Here is a 19,169-nt window from a genome sequence, read left to right on the forward strand (position 1 = left end):
TATTAATAACATTGCGAAAATGCATTGTTCTTTGTTTCACAAGCCCCTGATCGCTATTCATCTAAGTTAAATGTGATTCAAAATTTTTAAATGTGACATGTTCAGATGATGCTTAGCCTTCTACTTCAATATTAGTCATTTACAGAGTTACACACCACTAAATGAAACTATGTGATGCACTGCAGAACTGAGACACAGCTGTTCTAACTGGAATTCCTTACAGAGTTAGAAGTGAGACCACAGAGCAACCTCCAGGACACTAACAAGGAACAGCAGACAATATCATTAAATAACAACAGAGCAATAACAAAACAACAAATAAAATTTGATACTACTTTAGCATCTGTGGAAGAGTTCCACCTGTCTGAAACCAAATACTAGACAACAAAATAAAAACAAAAACGTAAGTGAATCCATTTTAAACACAGCTGCACGGCACAATTTCTAGACAGAATTGTAAATCTATTTTTATTGCAGGCAAAATCACACTATAACAAACAAACAGTACACCATAACCTGTCACACACTGACAGAGTAATTGTGGATTGAATGTTTCTAGCTTTAAACCTATCATCATTTAAAATTAAATTTGTCCACATTGTACAAAATTGGTTGAGGTCTGTGAATGTAATAAACAATTTTTAAAATAACACTTTTCCAGGTTTAGTCGTGTTTTCACTCCAACATTTACTAGTACGATGCTTTCTGGCAACATGCTGCCATCAAGTGGCTACCTGTTATTTACTTATCAATTGTTATACCACACGTTCCTCTGAAGTGTGAAAGAATTTTTTACTTCCACAGTTAACAGGAATGTGTTAACATAACAATTTAAGTAGATAAGGATCCAACAGTTAAGGTGCTGAATTATCTATAACCAAAAAAATGAGTCTGTAAGTATATCTTTTATATACCACCGAGGACTTTCCATTGCCACAATAACATCATAGTTGATGTATAGATAAGGCACCTGACAATGACAGCAAGCTGCTGAAATATGTCGTTCCAATAAATATGTGAATAGACGTGACTGATACTGAGTAGTGTTGTTTTATACACAAATTACCATCGTCCAATTGTTAAGCTTCTGCATCTTATTTGGAAGGAGTGGAGAACGAATAGCAACTTACATAACTCAATTTCGATTTTCTGCTGTTTCCCAAAACCACTCAAAGCAAATGTCTCGTACTGGAGATATCTAACTTCTTCTCTAAACTTATTTGCCAGAGGCTTTAATTACTGAAATTTCAACAATCCATTAAGCTTACCAGTATCTTAAACATACAAAAAAAAGTACGATCAGGGACAATGGCAAATTATGTGTAGCACTTTAATGACTGAGTTTGCAGATATATAGCATTCTTTTCCCCCAGTACTTCTACCATTATACAGAGAATGGATGCTGACAGCCTTGCTCATTAGTGCCCAAAATTAAACACGTCCCACAATTCTAATCTCTAATCACTAACACCAGGTGACAATCCATGCATATTCTGATTTACTGCTTACTTGACTCGAATTTCAATAGTTTTTACTTTGTGTCAAAGATAAGTAAGCAATCAACTGAAACACTTTATAAACTTCACTTCCACTTCAGATACACAGTTAATAATATTTCCACACTGTTATGTGCTTATAGTGTTGACTAATAATCATCGACTTCAGTTACACGATCACTAAATTCTTTTTCTCGTGCCTCCACCTTGCACTGCCATAGGGTCAGCATGGCTATTAATGGGGTTGGCACAGGTGGTTTAAAGGGTGGCTGGATGCCCTTCCTGTCACCACCCCATTAACCTCCTGGAACACAATATGTGTACCTCAACTCTCTATATATGGTGTTGTAAATGTGGAAGAGGAGTACCCAACTTGGTTACCAGCACAGTATTCTCCTAGTGGGATGTGCAAAACCTCCTTAAAAGCCACCTCCAGGCTGGCAAACACACCAACCCTCACTGTTAATTCAGCGGGCGAATTCGATACTAACAGTATGCATTGCACTGCACACAGAAGCACGGATTACGACAGCTTACAAAGATTAATAAACTGCATCAACGCATTTTATTATTAACAGCAGCTAAGCTGGATGGCTTTTACTTTATTCAATGTCACAATAAGAATGTTGTCATACAGCCAGCTACAAATAAATATACAGAACCTGAAGATAACGAGTTGTTCAAAATGGGTGGTTAAAAATTATTTATTTATCAACAGCTGTAGGCTATTCTGAAAAAGTGAAATGTATAGTAAAGCATTAATCCATCAATGAATGACGTTATGGTGTACAGTTTATTTTTTTTATTAACACTACTGTCTCACACAATGTTGGTACACTGGTGCTAAAACTGAACGGCTCCAAAACAAATAATTAGTCACAGGCAGAACGGCAGTGAGCAAATGGCGCAGAGCAGAGGAGTGCATATACTCACGGCAGTCCCTCTCGTCCGAGCGGTCCCTGCAGTCGGGTCGGCCATTGCACACTGACGACTGCGGCACACACTGCCCTCCGCTGGCACACGCGAACTGCCCGGGCAAGCAGTTTCCTGAGGGAGGCGTGGGTGGCGGCGGGCGCGGAGCTGCAGGCAAAAAAAGGAATTACGTACGGAGTGGTAGGTACCGGTACCCTCACCGTTACTATTCTAATTTACAGGCAATCCGAAGGGGCGACATCATTTCGACAAAAAATTTCCGTGAGATATCTGGGATGATCTCCCCGATTTCCTTGGATCAAATTTTGCTGCAAGTGACAATAAGTTTTACTTTACTATCTTTCACAGCTGCAATTGTGAGGATGGAAACCAAACCTAAGACTAAAATACTGAATCACTGACCATTTGAATTGCAACAACTGACTTTATTGATTTGGACATAAAAACGGAGAATAAATACTTACTCAAATTTCTCATTAGGAAAGAAGGGTCAGAAGCATCATAAAATTAATACGTGAATACCAAAAACTGAAATACTGATTTTTAATATTAATTATAAAAGGAGGCCAATGCAACATACACAATTCAAAATGTACTTTGCCACGAAAAAACGTGTGTGTACTTAGCCGTTAAGAGAGGTAAACGCAAGAAGTGATACACAGGTGAGAAAAGTTTTCCTCGGTCTCTTACACTGCTACCGACTTCTACTCCGTAAATCGATCGGCACACACGCATACCACACAGCTGCAATACCACAATTGCTAGGATGTTGAAGTTGGTAGTAGTGAAAAACTAAGTATTGTAATAATGAAGCCTTTGGGGACAACAAACAAAGACTACACATAATGTTGTTTAATGGATTGTTTTTTCCACTTAATTTTTGTCAAAGAGTAGTAAACAGTATTAACTGAGTTAATTTGCCACAGTTAAAACAAATCTGAAGTAAGCTTCTAATTTTCAGTTTGTTCATTTAGAATAGCTATGACTTCCCTTATTATATAGAAACTACATTTGTTTTACACTACGCCTCAAAGCAGAACATTAATGAATCATACTGAAAGACAAAGAGCTAGAGACACACAATTATTGTGTAGATTAAGTAACAGGAATTGTGTGGACATTGATAATGGTAAGTGTATTGTTGTTTTGAAAGATACATTTAAATGCTTAGTGAATGTAATTCCAAATAATTCTGAGAGTAATAATTGTGGTTTGATGAATTTACAGTGCAGATTTTGTAATGCATTACATGACAGAATGGCATTCACATTGTGCTGTCATAATAGAAAGTTAATTTGACACCGTTAACACAAACATTATTTTTCAGTGCACTCCATCAAGGACGCACTTCAAATGATCCAACAATTTCGCTTTCATTACTTTATAAACACACTATACAGTAATAATAAAAAAATTAAGAAAACACTGTAATTTAATATATATTAATACTGATATTTCTTATTCAAGATAAATATACCTATAACTAGAGGAAGTTTTAAAGTGCAACTGTAAAGTGCCATTTCAGAATAATGCAAAACAAAATGTTTACAACTTATAATTTTCAATTCTTTACAAAATTGGGTCATTAAATCTAACTTTGTTTTTGCTTCTTTGAAAAAATGTTGTCATACCACTGCTTTTTCAGTTTTCAATTGCTTCCTGTATCTTCTCTAAGCCTTCAATTTTCTTCACTTCTTGTTCCGTAACTTTTGTAAACTCTAGCACTCTCCAACACTGCTTGGGTCACACTGATTCCAACAAAGTCGTTTTTTATTTATTGCTTCTTTGAAACATTTGTTTCCATCATCCAGTAATCTATCAACACTCAATCTTTTCTACTTTTCTCCCTCCTTCACTTTCATCGGTGAACGTTCATATTGTTCAATGTCTACTTTCTATTTTCCAAACTTACTCTTCATACTTGCTTCCAACCATTTTTCTTTTTCCTGTTCTTGTTTCCTCAGTTTCTTCTCAGCCACTCTCTTCTCACATTCACAGTACTGCACTTGAATCTGACACAAACTGAGTGTGTGAATTGAAAAGTTCTGAATGATTATTACAAAGTGAGCCTCCCCTCAAGTAAATTCACCACAGAACCTTTTACAGCCAATGAGCATCCAATGTTCTTTCACGGGTATCAGCATTCGAGCTGCTTTCCGACAATGAGGATTCCATTTCTACATTCGCACTGCCATGTGAAAGTGCAGTTAGATCCTACGCAATTTTTGCAGAAGCAAAGGTATTTCTTTGGTCTAGAAGTATATGTCTTATAAAAAATTTACTCCGGTAAACATCAGACGGGTTCTAGTAACTACCCAATTTTTCTTCTTTTAACATCAATAGTTTCCATTCATCAACTAGTACATCTTCACTGCATTCAACTGGAAGAACTGCATCTAATTTCATTATTTTTTATGTGATCCTTCTTTCACCCTCTTTGCGGCATACAATCATCAAAGATATTGCAACGCTGGTTTATCCAGAGAAGACTTTTCCAAAATGTGTGTACAAGCAGACACACAGTGCTTTCCAGGTTGCATGGAAATGTAGTATCTTTCTTGTGCATTCAGCTTCTTGAAATATTTACTTTCTCTAGTGCTGAACACTTCTATTCAGGGGCACATAATACTTATCACACACTTCCAGACTCAGCGGAGCAGCACAAAACATAAAATCAATTCATGAATGCTCTGATGAAGTTCATGAACTCATTATATATTAGATGCATTACACGATCTCATCTGAAAGCAACCAGTGATCCTGAACATGTGTGAGCACTTGGACAAGCAAACATAATGCCTACTTTAGTGGTTTTGTCTTTTAACAGTTTAGCAATATTTTTCTATTGCAAAGAACTCATCAACTTGCTTTTGTGCTGGGGTATGGAGTGAAGAAAGTATTTTTCAACAGCTGACCATTTTCCAAAAATCTCTTTCCAGCCGGTTCTAATGTCAGCAACATAGAGGAAGCATGTTTCATAAACCAACGACCTGAAAGTTCCATATCTGACTGTATTTTTTCAAAATCTGTCCAACAAAAATTACTGACAAACAAGATCATGTCCAACGTATTTTCACCAAAGTCCTCGTAATTCTTTTTGGAAGACAATACGGATGATGTCTATGTTACATGTGCCGACATCACTCAACTATTTTTTTCTAACAGAATCAGAGAATCATAAAACAATCCACCGTTTTGTTATTAACATTGGGACCATCACAACCTATCATCAATAGCTTTCAATGAGAAAGCTCGACACTATCCGAGGCTTCATTTAACTCTGAGTAAATACGACTAGCAGTGGCTTTACCGATGAAGAAATTATGTAGATGTCGTGTCATTATCATTTGTTCGGAATCAAACCAGTATTTAAGTACAGTTTGAAGCTCTTTCTTTGAAGTTGTATCCAAGAGACAAATTATTTAATGTTTTTGTGCAAATTTGTTAACATTAGATTATTTTACAATTTTGACCTCTCTGATAGAAATATGTGATCTATTTCATATGATTTCTGTGTCATTTTTCTTCTGAAAAATTTCTGACTCATCTTGAAATTTGTCAGATATCTCCATGTTTTCATTGACTTCATATCACTTGCATAACATTCCCAATATAGAGATCAAGAATCACTTTGGCATACAAGGCTGTTAACAAAACTTACAGCCTTCTCAACGGAATTTTCAAATTTTTCAATCCATATGCCACACCAACCATTACTTTACTGGCCATAAACTTTCCTTCATGTCACATAAATTTTAAGGATACAGACTAAAACTGACCAGTTAAAAAAATACTGATTTTATTGACCATTTTTCCTCCTTCCAATTGGCACTGTTTGAGTTGCTGTGTCACTTATTAGCAACAACCACTAAACTTCCCAAACATAATTCTTTAAAGAATTGAGCTCCCACATATAAAACTGTGTTAACCACTTTAGTAAGAAAAGTTCAGGAAAGGTTTGAAATTACGATTAAAGTTTGTTGGGAGTTGCTACGTGCTCTCACTATCAAACAATGGATGAGTACAGCCTGGATAAACTGCACTCCATGAGTTACACTGCCTCAAACACATACACAGATTCTGACTGTAATACTTGACTTACTGTATTAAGCCTTACATGTGGGTATACAGCTCTGAATAAGTAGTTGATGACAGCATTTAAATTTTTTTAATTCAGTAAATAATTATTTAAAGTACTGAAAATCAAATTTTTTTTCACCCTGGAAGTTGTTAGATATGCAACCTGCAACTGGAACGAAGTGCCAGGATAGTCATTTAGTGATGAAGATTCATAATTTAGTTATGATTTATAGTTTTATCACCAGTTATGTATGTTAAAGGTTCTTTTGCCCTTCAAAATTTCTTCATTGCCAACACAAGTTACTGTGCCACATCTTTGTAAGATAATCTCAACTAAGTGAGAAATCCTCACAGAAACAAGCTTCAAACTGTTCTCACTGGCATGTAACATCAGTTGACTTTGACAACAACAATACACAAAGTTCTGAGCCAGACGCTCTTCACACAATGGCCACTGTTGGTTTGAAGTGTGTCACTGACATTAAGTAGCCAAAGCACTACTTTGCACTGAAAGTAGTACAGAAAAGACCCAGAGCCTCAATATTCAATGCTGGTAAACACACACACACACACACACACACACACACACACACACACCATGTATACCTTTTTGTAGGAGCAATACTCAGGTCCGTACAATTTTCCTGGATTCTTACAAAGTCCAGTACAGTTAATGATTCTATATTGATCAGCATGAGTAAAAATATGAGAAACACTGCAACTGCAGTGAAAAACCTTTATAATTGCTATTATAACAAATCAACATCAGGAACAGAAAGTTTTCCAATCACTGCATCTGTGTGGGTACATACACAATGTTTGCCCACACAACTCTAATCACAGTTTTGACTTCTAATAATGACATGTTCCAATACTTATTCAAGACTTGACCAGATGGACACTCTTTACTGTTCTACTAATGACTGCATTGGATCACCTGCAGAATGTTTCTAATGGCTCTGAGCACTATGGGACTTAACATCTGAGGTCATCAGTCCCCTAGAACTTAGAACTACTTAAACCTAACTAACCCAAGGACATCACACACATCCATGCACGATGCAGGACTCGAACCTGCAACCGTAGCGGTTGCGCGATTCCAGACTGAAGCGCCTAGAACCACTCGGCCACTCAAGCTGGCTGCAGAATGTTTACATTATATAAGTAGGATTTTGGGGTATGTGAATATAAAGTACATATCTGTACATATACTTTGACTGAAAAACTTCCTGCAGTCTGTGTCGATTTGTGATGGTTGAAACATGGAGAAGTTCATTGCTAGAATATGTTTTCTGACAAGTGGTGACCGTCAAGTTTATGATAGCAGCAGCTGTACAAAAATCAGGGTCATCAGTGAATACTCACGACATCCATATTCGTCACTGCTGTCACGGCACTGCGTCACTCCGTCACACCGTTGGTAGTCAGGCACGCACTGTCCGTCGCGGCAGCGGAACTCTCCCGGCCTGCAAGCTGTTGCAAAGAGAGTGAATAAATGATGGGGAATTATGAGCACACTACCATTGAGCACGAAAATCAAGGCACAGTGTGTATAAAAACATGGAAACTAACAGCTGTAGGAATAATGCACTGCATCTAAAGATTCACAACTGGTGACATTCATTCCTGCAGAGAGAAAAATGTTTCCTGCAAGGGGACTTAATGGATTGACCCTTTCCCATTTTCTTCAATCCTGCGGGATTTCCCAAAACAGTATGACACAGTTCTCGAAAACATACAAAATAAATTGACTTTCAAGATTTCAGAGCAATGTTTAAGCACATAACATTCCAAGCAATCTAATAAAGCCGCCTGTAGTGAAATGAACTGTAATCACGAAGTGCTGGTTCAATTCTCGCTAACAATAACTTTAACTTTCTTTACTTTCATTTGAATTCTATATCCATTATCAAAGTGAAATGTTAAGTAACAAATATAGAAACGTAATTTTTAAAAAAAATAAAATGACATGCTTTAAAAATAAAACACTAATTGCATGAAAATGAAAATATTCACAGTAAATTAGAATTTGATGCAAATATGTGAAATATTACATAAAAAACAACGTGTTATCAAACAATATTCTTCTTCTCCTTTTACATACGACCTACTACAGACTATAGTTATTTCAACATTTTCTACTTTCTTTTTTTTCCACATTTCTCCATTCATTTATCAATGTTTCTCTCATCTTTTTTCTGCCCGTGTGGCTCTGTGCCTCTTCTGGGGGCTTTCGTGGAAACCACTGAATCTCAATTTCTTTCCGAGTGGCAGTTGTTTCTCAATATCTTGTGAGTAATTCAAAGTCTGTCCATGTCCCTTCGAACTTCTTTCCACCGTGTGCTGCCCATTTTTAATTTACCAAAATACATTTAAAAAATTGGTACCAGCGAGAATTTCTGATTACAACATTTTAATGCTACACACTCAGCTGCATATAGCTGTATTAAATTGCTCAATATGTTTTCTAGTTTTATACTTAACAGTGACCGCAAACTATCAAAGCAGATTTCTTCAAATGTTTTTAAGAATTGTGTCATATTGCTTTAGGAAGCTGAGGCCTGTTTGTAAAGTACCCTTGTCAGTCTTAGCGACCCTAGTTCACGAAACATATTGCTTTCCAGCATTTTGCCCTCAAATGTAGTTCAGCTTCCTTGATAATACCATCAGAGGTCTGTTCAAAGACTGCAGATGACAATAATGCTTATCACGGATGTGTGTGTGTGTGTGTGTGTGTGTGTGTGTGTGTGTTGGGGTGAGGGGGGAGGGGGGAGGGGGATGTTAGGAAGCACTAAACGAAAATTTGCTTAAGAAAACTTTAAAATTATAATGTGACATAAAAGCTGGAAAGTACTTAATTTCAGGAGGTAAAATTCCAAGCACTGTTAATAGACACATATAAAAGTAGGAAAACCTATCCCATATTTCAGTATGTTTTGTCACTTCCTCAAGGAAAACAGAACGAGAAGTTGGGAAAGGTGAGAAACAACAGGTTGAGACGGAAAGATTAGGGTTTAAGGTCCAATTAACGAGTTCATTGAAGATGTAGCCTGTGGTCAGAGTAAGGGGAAGGAAATAATAGTTGGCATCGTCTGAAAGGAACCAAGCCAGCAAACACTTTAATCGATATAGGAAAACTGCAGAAAGCCTAAATGTGGACGGCTGTATGAGGATTTGAACCACTGTCCTCCCAAATGCAAGTACAGTGTCTTCATGCTGCTTTACAAAGCCATTCACCCAAGAGGGCTTCCACTTGTGAGTACTCTACTAGTAGCATACAGTAGTGGTTCATTTCTGGTGTGTTGGAGGTTGTGGGTTCCAATACCACCACATGCTTTATAATGTTTCTTTTAATCTTTATCGAACAGACTTTGATAATTATTTTTATTCAATAGCTGAGTTTACAGGCCTTTTTTTTTTATTTCTAAACCTCTGCCACATCATTTTAACCATTGTATTACCTTTATTTCCTCTCATTTTTTCTTCCTATCACTAGTTTTTCATTTGGAATCTCCGCCCATGTGACTGTAAATATTTTTATGTACTAACCTTAATATAATTTCTTGTTTTATCATTTTATACTTTCCTCCATGTTACTGACTTCATTATTTATGTTACTCATTTTGCTCTAACATAATTTTAGTTACAATTCCATCTTCCACTTAAATCTTCGTCAGTACACTTTTTGTCTACAGAGCAATACAGATTTATGTTTTAAATCCTTGTATGCTGATTACCTTCCAAAAAGGGACATCTTGTAATACTAAACACGTCTGACACCATTTCACAGTGCATATAAATAGGTAATTTTGTCTTTTGTTTTTTTTATCCACCAGACTGACATTTTCAAACATTGAAATATTGTGACAGACAGATAAAAGTAATTGAAAGATCCCAAAATGAAAAAAAGGATAAGAAGAAAAAAAGAGAGCAAATAAAAAAGTTAATATGATGATTAAAATGATGCAGCAAAGGACCAGAAATAAAAAAATTACATTTAAACCAAGTAACTCAATAAAAATAATGATCAAAGTCATTTTAATAAAGATTTAAAAATGAAAATTGGGAAGTGCCTGATGCGATTCAAACGCACATCTTTCAGCATTTCAGAAAAGTGCCTTTAACCCCTACGCTAAACTGCCACTCTCGATAACAGCATTATTTTTAGGCTCTAGAGCAGGGGTAACCAGTCTTATTTACCTACCAACTACTTTTGTACCTCCGTTAGTACTAAAATTTTCTACCCAGCCACCAGTTCCACATTAATAGTGGTTCATAAATTGGGGAAGTAACCTCACTTTACTTAAAAAAAATTTATACAGCAGTTACAGGAAATTAAAGAAAATAATAATAATTACCTACCAAATAGTTTATGTCAAAATTTTAAGGAAATCTAACAAAAACATTTTTAAAACGCCTACCATCTGCTGCCCACCACGAAGGTTCGAATGCCTATTAGTGGGCAGCAGGGGCCAGGTTGACTACCACTGCTCCAGAGCATCACAAATAATTCTTTTTCATTGATTACATGTAAACAAGGGTCACTTGGGTGAATGGCTGCAGAATCCTAGCCTACACTATCATACAGGAGTTTTCAAAAAGTTGATTTTCCCCTCGGGGGACCACACCTTGTTAGTTATCTGTCACAGATCCCACCACATGTCATTTTGTTTTTTCATTCTTCCTCCTTGAGGCAGGAGCTAATAATTCCAAAAGCCTGGACTCTTTTCTTCCTACATTTGCATGTTTCTACTGGCAGGGCATTCTAGAATTTTGCCTCCTTACGGTTATGTGCTGGCCATACCTATATCACTATAAATTTACGGACCACAATTACTAAGAGAAATCCATATTTAATTTTACGTACCAACTGCAATGAATATCAGTGTACACTTTTAGTACAGGTACTTAAACACAGACTTTTTAAAAAATGGAACCAATTTTAATAATTTATATTTAATGAAATATACCAGTAGATATGATAATGTTTACAGATGAATACAGTAGATTTTAAAGATTACAAATTTAGATTAAAATGATCACTGTGAAGCTACCCTCCTGCAGGGCAAAGATCGAAGTAATAGCTGCACTCGACCTGCACACAAAGAACTATCTCTCACGTTACTGAGTTACCACGACGTGATATAATTTGCGGGTTGGCCAAACGTGTCAGTACAGGTGGAACGTAAAGTGTCTCTTTTACATTCCCTCCCACAAGAAAAAACTCGCTCGGTGTGAGATCGGGTGAACTCGGACAGAAAATAAGAGCCAGGAGGTCTTCTCCCATGCTATTTTAAAAGTACAAGTGTCACAAATCTGATTTAAGGTCTGCAGACTTTAGCTATGTGAGCATCTTTTTTTATGACTTGCATCAACACTGCATGGTAGTAATTGTATTAACAACCAGTGTGAACTGGCTGTCAGTTGGTGTGACCATTCTGACAGTGGTAACTGACACTGTTTATTCTCGTTTTTCCAACAGTTTACAGATTATTTACATCCAATTTGTATTTCATGAAATAAAAATTCAGTAAACTGGGTCCATCTTTTTTAATAAACCTTTATTAAGTTATTTCACTCGTCAGAAATTGTTCATGCTTGGCATTCATTGGTTCATACACATACAATGAAAATGTTACAGAAGAAATGATGATGTTTCACAGAGTATCTCACAGACTTCTTTCACAGTAATTGTAAAAAATGATGGCTGGATTAAAACATGAAAAAAATTTAGATGTCTACAATGTGATGCACTTCATGCATCTAAAGCATGCTTCTAATTATAGATTGTTGTCACAGAGAATCAGTTTCTTACGGAGATGCACTGATGTAAGGAATGAAGAGCACAGGGTAAAATGCTATGAAAGATGCAAGCACTGCTAAATTTTCTCCTTCTGTCTACTGCTAGACTTTCTCGTTCGATCTATTTTGGGGCTGCAGTAAATATAAAGAACGGACAAAACAAACTGGGACTTAACTTACGAGAAACACGTAAACTTGCTATCAAGACATGACAGTAACTACAAAAATCATTGTACAATGAAAAAATTGATGCATATAGAAGTAAATAATGCACTAGATCTCATACAATTCATAAATGACATGAGACTGATCTAGTATATTAAGTCAAAATATCACTATTTGCCACTGACTGACACGTTTCATGCATAAAAGAATAAAGAATTATTGATGTGGCGGTTTATAAAATTATACAACTTACCCAAATAACACCCAAATTTTTTTCCTGGATTTGAACATAAATAAACAAGATAATACTAACTGTCACACACACAACTTTACAACTCCTGAATATGTTCCAGGCGTATCACTCTGTCTAGACTCATTCGCATTGTAGCTCTTTCTAAAGATCTAAAATAATGTTTTCTGAAGTTTGGGGAAAGTGTACATGGCAACTTGGATATCAGCAGAAGAAAGTTTAAAAGTACCAAACAAGACTACACAAGGAAAACGGACTAGTGACAACTAAAATGCAACAAAATGCTCCACAATGCACGTTCTCTTCCAGGGAAGGAGTGGTAAGACTATGTAGCATAACCAAGCACAGTATGGGATACAGATGGTCCTCAATTTCCAATGCACAAAGTCTGGTCCCTATGAATAATGCTGCTGGATGGAATTTTTGGTGAAGTATCTCCAAAAAGAAGTTCTACTAATTGAATCACTCAGTGAAGTACCACATGAAAATAGCCTTATTAGAAATTATATTTCAAATGAAGCTACATCAAGAAATGGAACATCACGTTACCAAATTAATACTCCAGGTATTTCTGCACCTGTGAGATATTCCAATTAAAATTTCATCCTTATGTGAGCTTATTTCGGGTACAGAAAAAGGCCATTCCTACAGATAAAGAGTGGTGGAAGTACGCGTCGGCTATCGGGTGTGCCCAACATTACTGAAACTCGAGAGGTGAAGATCACAACACAGTAAACTCAGAGGACAAACAAAGGCATTTTATTGCCATCTTTCAGACTCTGAGAAAGGTCAAATCATTGGCACGATGGCCACAAGAGCATCGTACCGATGGATAGCGCACACAGTTGGCTGTAGTGCAATGCCTGCAGAAAAAGTTGTGATGAGATGGATTCAGGACAACAGCATGGCAAGAAGAATTGACACAGATCCTTCCCAAAAAGAACCGACACAGGTCCTTCCCAAAGGACTACACTGCTAGAAGATCGCTCCATTGTTCGACTGAGTGATAAACAGACAGGTGACAACAGCAGAAATCTAGGAGAGATTTACAGGCAGAGTGTCACCACGAACCATTCGGAACAAACTAATGGAAGGTGTGATGAGACTACTTACACCGAACCACAGGTGACAGGTATTTGGACGGTGTAGGACAAGAGTCGACTGGGATATTAATTTGCACTCTGTGGTGTTCAGAGATGACTCACTTCTGCCTGTAGTGGTCATACCGAGGCCATTGATGACCTGATAAAAGGACAGAGAAAGCAGCAATTCTCGAGACCCGAGCCCCTCCAACTGCTGGAATCATGGTGTGGGTAGCTGTAGGACATTATATCAGGTCTGATTTGGTAGAGGCTGAAGGAGGGCTGAACATCTCCATCACGTGGGAAGAATGGATGTGGGGAGCTGTAGGACATTACATCAGGTCTGATTTGGTAGGGACTGAAGGGGGGCTGAATGTCTCCATGTGGGAAGAATGGTAAATCCTGTTGTCATAGGCTTCGTGCGAAGCCAAATGTCATATTCCAAAAAGACAATATACGACTCCACACTGCATCCCTGACTGGTCTGCCTTGTACCTTAATTTGTCATCCGTAGAGCACATCACAAACATAATGGGGAGATGTATATTTCCATACCGAACTCCCTACTGTAATCTTCATGAACTGACATGAAATATGTTTTAGGCATGGCAAGAAATTCCTTAAGATGATATTCAGCAGCCATTTGCTTCCGGTCCACAACAAATAAGAGTGTATTCTGTTTTTGGTGGTCACACTGATGTTAATGATGAACATAAGTTGCAAATGGAATGAAATTATCATTTAATACATTAACATTATGTGAAGAGCATATGTGCAAAGTTTGATTGGTGACACGAAGGGCATCCGGCCACCCTCTGACACTAACATCGCTAAATCAATAGCAACAAGGCACCCTGTGCAGAAGTGGGACAAAAGCCCAAAGAAAATGATATGTGGAAAGTTTGATAAATATCAGACTGGTGCTTCACAGTGTAACACACACAGTTTTCGTCAGTAAAATGTTTTGTGGCTACCACCCCAGTGCAACCCTTCCCATCCGATGCCACTTTGGTTGCTCGCATGTCAAAACAATACCGCAAACATTAGACTTCAGCTGAGCAGTACGATTAAATGATAGTGGTCTGTTAGTTTTTGCTGTTGGCGACTGATGATAAATGTTTTAAGATATTAGATGGATGTGTATATGTGATGTGCTACAAATTATGCTGCAAATCATATATTCAATGCAGAAGAACCTTCACTAAGCTTGATGTTTTGTTAATCTTTTACTTGAAGATGGTTGCTTGACTGAAACTAATTGGCTGCGAATGTACACGAATACTCATTAACACAGCTTTTGGTTATTCTACGATTCTGTTCTTTAAAATAAGAATGTGTTCTTTACGAAGGAGACATCCTCGCACCTGCCTCATTGGGGGTGCGAGGGGCAACAAAATTCAAAATTAGAATTAGTAGTAGAGTGCTAATGGCAAACAAAGCCACTTCTCCAAGTTCGCAGGACAGTGCAAGATTTTCCAGACTTTGCACATTTAGAATGAGAGGGACGCAGTGGGGGATGAAACACGTGACCACTAAGAGACAGGTACAACAAGAGGATGCAAGAGGGGGCTAAGAGTCCGCAGCGTGTGCCTCATTCACCGAAGACGGGGGCGCAGTCTTGTTCGTCCGAGAAGTCGCGGCAGTCGTAGACTCGGTCGCAACGGTGCGCCCCGTCGATGCAGGTGGAGCCGTCGGCACACGCAAACTCGTTGGGCAGGCAATTTGTGGTGGGGGCCTCCTCGTCGCTGCCTTCGTCACCTTCCTCCTCGCTCTCGTCCTCGTCCCCTTCCTCACGTGCTCCTAGCTCCGTGTGCACGTGTACGGGAGAGTGCAGGGATGCGAGAGGTGGGAGGTGCAGGAGGGCGGGTGTGTACACAGTAAGTGAAACATTGCATCCCTCTACGTATCTTAAATGATATGGAACACAGACAGTTTACAAAAGAACATGGAACATGTCTCAAACAGAGGTGTATTTGCACTAGAAATGTAAGGAGAGTACACGTTTATATTTACAACAAATATGCAGCGAATTTTTTTTTTCTTTTTTACTCAATAGCAGCCATTAGTGACCACACGAGATGAAAAATTATTCATTATTGAGAGCTACCTTTACAGATTTTGTCTTCTTTCTCCTCTTCAGTTGTTGTTCATCAAGGAAGCCATTAAAGCGGTCTATTACTGGCCTACACTTTGTATGGTCTGAGACGTCTACTTGATTTAATACACCCCACTTCAGATCCTATCTTATCTCCCTGAGCCATTTGTTGGAAACTTTAGATCTGCTGTCAACTATCTCACAGATCTATTTTGTCAGCCTTTACTCAGCCACCCTGAACAGATTATCATACAATTTTAGCCTTGTTTTCCTAATTAACTCAATTAATCTCATTTGACTGTTAAAGTTCTCCTCCTAATCTATCCTGTCTATTCACAATCTTTGGATCCATTATATAGCTTTCAAACTGCTCAGGCATGTCTAGTCCCGATATTCCTGTTATTTGGACTAGCATCGATATCCACTTATTTTAATGACCATGTTGTTATGTCTTTGCTTAGTTCACCTGTGAAAAGGATTGGCCATCTCTTCTCGTCTTGTGTTGTTGGATGTATCATAATTACCAAAGAAAACAAATACGGGTGAAAATGTGTGACAACACAATCAGAAATGCTCCAGCAGACACGATTCAGCAAACTAGGCATTTGGGAGACAATTTCTAATGTGTGATTACAAGCCACCACTGACTTCAGTATTTAGTACAAATGTGTTTGAAGTGTGAACTTTTCCATCAAGTCCCCACCTAATTGTGCTCAAATTATGCCCATAGTCTGCCTTAGCAAGGAATACAATAGTCCTTTAACACATTACAATTTATTTATCACTCACATCCGTTAAAGCAGGAGTTCCACATATTATCTTGGCATTTGGATGCAATACTGCACTCATCTCTGCAGTCAATTATAAATTCTTTCAAACACCCCTGTATAACCTCGAAAAACTTTTAAGACTGCACAATTCACTGCTTCAGTTCTTCAACAGCATCAATGGAATGATGTACATTTCACTAGTGAGACAGTTCCAGACAGAAAAATACAGAGAATTGAGGTCAGGTGAAGCCTTGCTGTATCTATCCATCTTGGACATACTCGTGTATTAGAAAACATCCTTACAACAGCAGTAAACTGTTCCGGTCACCCATCACGCATCTACCACAATCACCAAACCGTGGGTCTTTATGGTAATTAGTATCGATCAATAGTCAATAAATTAATGAAAAACTGCTCCAGTTCCTAATAAGGATTTTACTAAGTCCATAACCGCTTTTGGCATTTCCACTGGGCCATTTTCAGGTGGATATTGTGCCGTACAGAAGCAACATCACTGTCATTTGACATTAAATGGTGCTCGCACTGCATTTCTACAGCAGAATATCCACTCGAAAATGGCCTAATGAAAAGGTCAAAACTGGTTGTGGACTTAATAAACAGAACAAACAGTTGCAAAATTGTACCCTGCGAACATGGAGAAGCTAAGTACATATGATCATCTTCAGATTATGTAGCTGCGTAAGCAATTCATATTCGTATACATGTGACGTGATCTTCCGTATGGATACCACATGTTGCTTACAAGACTACATAAATTGATGAAATCTTAATTGAAACTAGTCATCATAAAAGTAAATCTGTGACCGAGACAATGAAATACAGCATAAAGTTCAAACACATCTGTACTAACTGCAACAATACGTCATACTGAAGCAACTTGTAACCACACATTCACAATGATCTCACTAACAGCTCATTTGTGGACCTATGTTTACTGGAATATTTCTGCTTCCATTATCATCTAACTTTCACACGTGTTCATTTCTACTATCAACTGTGATACACTCTGTGTATACAATGATCCACAATTCCTGTCAAGACTTCTAGGGGTTGTAGACGGAATTTTTTGATAAAATTCTGACATGGAACTCTGGAAAGAAATGTGGCATTTGAACATGAAATAGGTTTTACGATCAGACCACTTTCAAAACCTCCCACTTCACGGTGCAAAACTGTCACAGTGCGCTCTAACCTGGTGCTCTACAGGAGCCCACAGCACAAGTGATGTTTCAAGTGGTCGTTGTCGCACTCTCTTTTACGTGACGAAGGACATCCTCTTCGCAGTTGAGACTGTGGTGCGTCTCTTGAGCACCGCAGTCAAACCTCCTAGTTGCAAATGTATCAAATTCTCATAGCCATTGCTGTAGCCGGATAAAAATGATAGGTGATATAATTACGACAAAGAGTGATCTCAACGCCCTCTTCTCAGTTAGTGTGCATAGTGCGAAGCAGGAGCTTTGAAAGTGATCCAAACTTCACACTTATTTCATTTCCAAATGGTACATTTTCTAGATATCAATTCCTTATCAAAGCTCTGGCTCCTATAAGTCTGCTCTACAAGCCCTATAAGCCTGTAACAGGGATTGTAAAACACGCTGTATCATATGTTCCAAAATTCATATCCAAGCTCTTCGCCATGCAAAACATTATCGAATATTAAAACAAATTCACACTTTGCAAACACTGAACGTTTCACAGCCAGCTCATAATGTACCGCCTGGAGGTAACAGTTTCAAGTTTCTCCAGCCATCAGTTGTTTGATTGATAATCTGACGTTTTATCAGTGTGAGTGTCTGGCATTCTCACTGGGTTCTGCAGAAAATGACAAGTTTATCCATGATTGTCACAGCAGATAGTCCTTTACATAGAACACATTTGTAAGATAGGTACAAAACTTTAACTTTTTCAGAAATTTGTGAACTACACTCGTAAGATTTTGTCATTTGTACTTGCTAAAACAAAATTTGGAAATCTGCTCGTTTTTTTATGACTTCATAATGAGTTTCTATTATTTTCTTTTCAACCTATTCACTGTTTCAACCTATTCACTGTAGACAATTAGAATTAATTGCAAGCCAGCTTCCAAACTCCAGACATGGGATTGACTTTTTGAAATTGCGTATGTGATAAGTTCAGGTTCCAGGTACCACATCCTGATGGGTCCTTGTTTGCAAGTAATCAGGGAAAAATTGTTCAGAATTTATTGCGATTCACTAGTGCCTTCACAACAGCACCTCATAATCACTTCATAGCAAACCAGTTAAATTCTTGGTTGGTACACTGAAAGTTGTAGATTCAAATACCATCTCTTTACAATTTTACAGAAATAAAGGAATTCATTATTTCTGTTCAATTAATTGGTTTCAAGATATTTTTTTGTTTACTTTGATTTAACTTCCTTGTCAATTTATATTTTTGTCCACATTATTGCAATCTCTAATTTTATTAATAATTTTTCTTGAATTTTGTTTTATT

At 37.6% G+C, this 19,169-nt stretch overlaps 1 protein-coding gene across 14 annotated transcripts in view; it reads right to left on the reverse strand.

The window, feature by feature from the left end:
• The window catches only part of LOC124720011 (basement membrane-specific heparan sulfate proteoglycan core protein), an 801,341-nt gene that overhangs the window by 258,155 nt on the left and 524,017 nt on the right, over positions 1-19,169 (reverse strand). For all 14 annotated transcript variants that reach the window (XM_047245254.1, XM_047245262.1, XM_047245258.1 and 11 more), the window contains 2 exons: positions 7,875-7,982; positions 2,430-2,576 (listed from right to left, as the gene is read on the reverse strand). In XM_047245254.1, coding sequence (XP_047101210.1) covers positions 2,430-2,576; positions 7,875-7,982 — 255 coding nt within the window. The remainder of the gene's footprint in view (positions 1-2,429; positions 2,577-7,874; positions 7,983-19,169) is intronic.

The sequence above is a fragment of the Schistocerca piceifrons genome, chromosome 11, assembly GCF_021461385.2.
Source record: "Schistocerca piceifrons isolate TAMUIC-IGC-003096 chromosome 11, iqSchPice1.1, whole genome shotgun sequence".
Taxonomy (NCBI): Eukaryota; Metazoa; Arthropoda; class Insecta; order Orthoptera; family Acrididae; genus Schistocerca; species Schistocerca piceifrons.